General features: G+C 35.2%; 1 protein-coding gene across 1 annotated transcript; it reads right to left on the bottom strand.

Moving 5' to 3' along the window:
* LOC108661438 (MATH domain and coiled-coil domain-containing protein At3g58210-like) lies at window positions 945-1,932 on the bottom strand. The gene is made up of 3 exons (XM_018118464.1): window positions 1,814-1,932; window positions 1,294-1,463; window positions 945-1,192 (listed from the first exon to the last, which is right to left on the bottom strand). The coding sequence occupies exons 1-3, from the start codon at window positions 1,930-1,932 to the stop codon at window positions 945-947; spliced, it is 537 nt and encodes a 178-aa protein (XP_017973953.1).

Here is a 2,215-nt window from a genome sequence, read left to right as displayed (position 1 = left end):
TTTTTCTTTTTTCTTTTTTCTTTCTTTCTTTCCTTTCCTTTCTCTTTCTTCTTTCTTTCACTTTCTTTCTTTCTTTCTCTCCTAGCCGCTCCCCCCTTCTCTTTTTCTTTTTCTTTTCTCTTTCTTCTTTTTTCTCTTTCTTCTCCTTTCTTTCCCCCGCTGGCCTCTCCTTTCTTTCTTCCTTCTTCTCTTTCTCTTCTTTCTCCTTGCCGACGTCGCACTCTTCTCCTCTTCTCTTTCCCTCTTCTTCCTTTTTTTTTTTGCTCTGTTTTTTTTTTTTTTTTTGTCTGATTGTGACTTTTTTTTTGGGTTAAAAGTTGTGTTTTTGTTGTTTTAGTGTTTCAATTTTTTTGGTGGATGGATCTTTTTCTATTGTGGCTACTGTAGCTTGTTGCTGGTAGATTTTTTTTTATTCTCCCCTTTTTTGTCCAAAAATTTGGTTTCTTTTTTGTCCAAAAATTTAGACAACCCGACAATGGGGTTCTGACACTCTTTTTTTGGTTTTGCAGGTTTCTGGCAATGAGGTTTTGGCACCAAAAATATTTGAAACTAATTTTAACTAATTTAAAACAAAGAATATTTGAAAATCCTTGTGATTTCCTTGTGATTAGAACCGATTTGATCCATTAAACGCAGTTTGAATCTCATGTACAATCTCCTACCCGAAGGAAAATCCGACTGCTTAAAAGGGCCTTGGAATAGAGAGAGTGCTGTACCCTTTGCCGTTCCTCTTCCATTGGGATAAACGCGTAATCGCCTATATCATGTAACCAAAGAAGGGCCAAGATGATGACAATGGCAAAGCTTAACTTGGCAATTTCATGTTTACTTAATGTAAAAAGAATGATGCATTCGAAAATTTAGTTCAGTAGTCGATGAATGAGATTAAAAGTTGATACATACCATTCTAATCCCGCAACAGTTTGTAATCCAGAGTCATAATCCTAATATTCTTTATCTAATTTTGAAAAATTTTTAATCTTGAAAGTAATAGGATTGCCATGAGGCTGGTTTATTATAGAAACGCACTCCAATTTTCGGGTCTGTTCAATTACAAAAACCTCTGCCCCAAATACGCAGGAATCATCAACCAGGTATCCATTGGAAGGGTCATTGAAAGACTCAAGGGGGACTAATTGATCAAAGCCCCATTCTGTCTTCATCTGATGAAATCGCTTAACTGCCCCAGCATCTGTGTACGCGTATGCAACAATAAGTAAAAGAGAAATGTGTATTGAATTTTCGATCAAAACGTTTGAAAATAACTTGTTTTAATCAGTAGAAAAGCCGCACCTTCAACGGTCAAGTACTTGTCCCGAATCTGGTCAAAAACAAATAACCTGAAGTTGACATTTGCTTCCCAAGCTGGAGGAAGTTTTTCTGTCTCTGCAATTTGCAAGTAAAGGGAGATGCAGTCACCCCCATTACTTTTCTTATTTCCCTTTGGGTAGAGCAACAACCTCCTGTTGAGATCATTTAGAAAAAAATCAGGGTTAAGTAGAGTCGATCATATATCTTCACTGCAAAGAGTGTACACAGCATTTGTAACCTCCAGCTTCAAATACACCAGATTCAAATTTTTCTTCTAAACCTGTCTCAGCAAATATGGTGAACGACTCTACTTTAAATGACTAGTGAGCTGGAGGAAGATCTCTTGTTACCCTTGTGATTCCTGGAAAACATAAAACAAAATTATAATATCATGTTCGTGAATGTTTGTCGCTCTTTAATTTTTATAATATAAATTTATATTATAATATTTAATATTTTTTAATATGAAAAATAAATTTATAATATAAAAAAGTAGAAGAACAGCAAGAGTGACAAATTCAAACCAGGGTTATTGGCGAAAGGAGCAGGATTATTGGCGAATGGAGCAGGAGGACGGTAGTAATCTATTTCTTCCCTCTTGCCGGACCTATCCCTTGACATTGATCCTGTACAGGAAAGACCATTGGAAACTTTTCTAATCGAAGATAGAAAAAATTTAGAGGTTGACATTTTCGCTGGTCACCAGGAAAGACTATTTGAAACTTTTCTAATCCAAGATAGAAAAAATTTAGAGGTCGATATTGACTTCAAGTTAAAGAAACTTTTCTAACCAGGATGGAACCTCTAGGAAGAACCCTAATTCAATTTAAATGTTCAAGGATAAACATCAATTTTGTCATCATCTGTTTAGATTTTATGATCAAGTTAAGATTAAAACTTGTAA

Source organism: Theobroma cacao, chromosome 1 (assembly GCF_000208745.1).
Source record: "Theobroma cacao cultivar B97-61/B2 chromosome 1, Criollo_cocoa_genome_V2, whole genome shotgun sequence".
In the NCBI taxonomy this organism is placed as follows: Eukaryota; Viridiplantae; Streptophyta; class Magnoliopsida; order Malvales; family Malvaceae; genus Theobroma; species Theobroma cacao.
The sequence above is the reverse complement of the archived record's forward strand: the minus strand, read 5'-3'. Positions and strand labels throughout refer to the sequence as shown.

What these genes read in the sequence shown, in the direction of transcription:
- LOC108661438 (XM_018118464.1), bottom strand. Translation starts at nt 1,932, where the DNA reads ATGTCAAGGGATAGGTCCGGCAAGAGGGAAGAAATAGATTACTACCGT. An exon ending in TTGAATTTGTCACTCTTGCT is followed by an intron (nt 1,464 to 1,813) that starts GTTCTTCTACTT and finishes TGATCTCAACAG; the next exon opens with GAGGTTGTTGCTCTACCCAA. An exon ending in CAAGTACTTGACCGTTGAAG is followed by an intron (nt 1,193 to 1,293) that starts GTGCGGCTTTTC and finishes ACGCGTACACAG; the next exon opens with ATGCTGGGGCAGTTAAGCGA.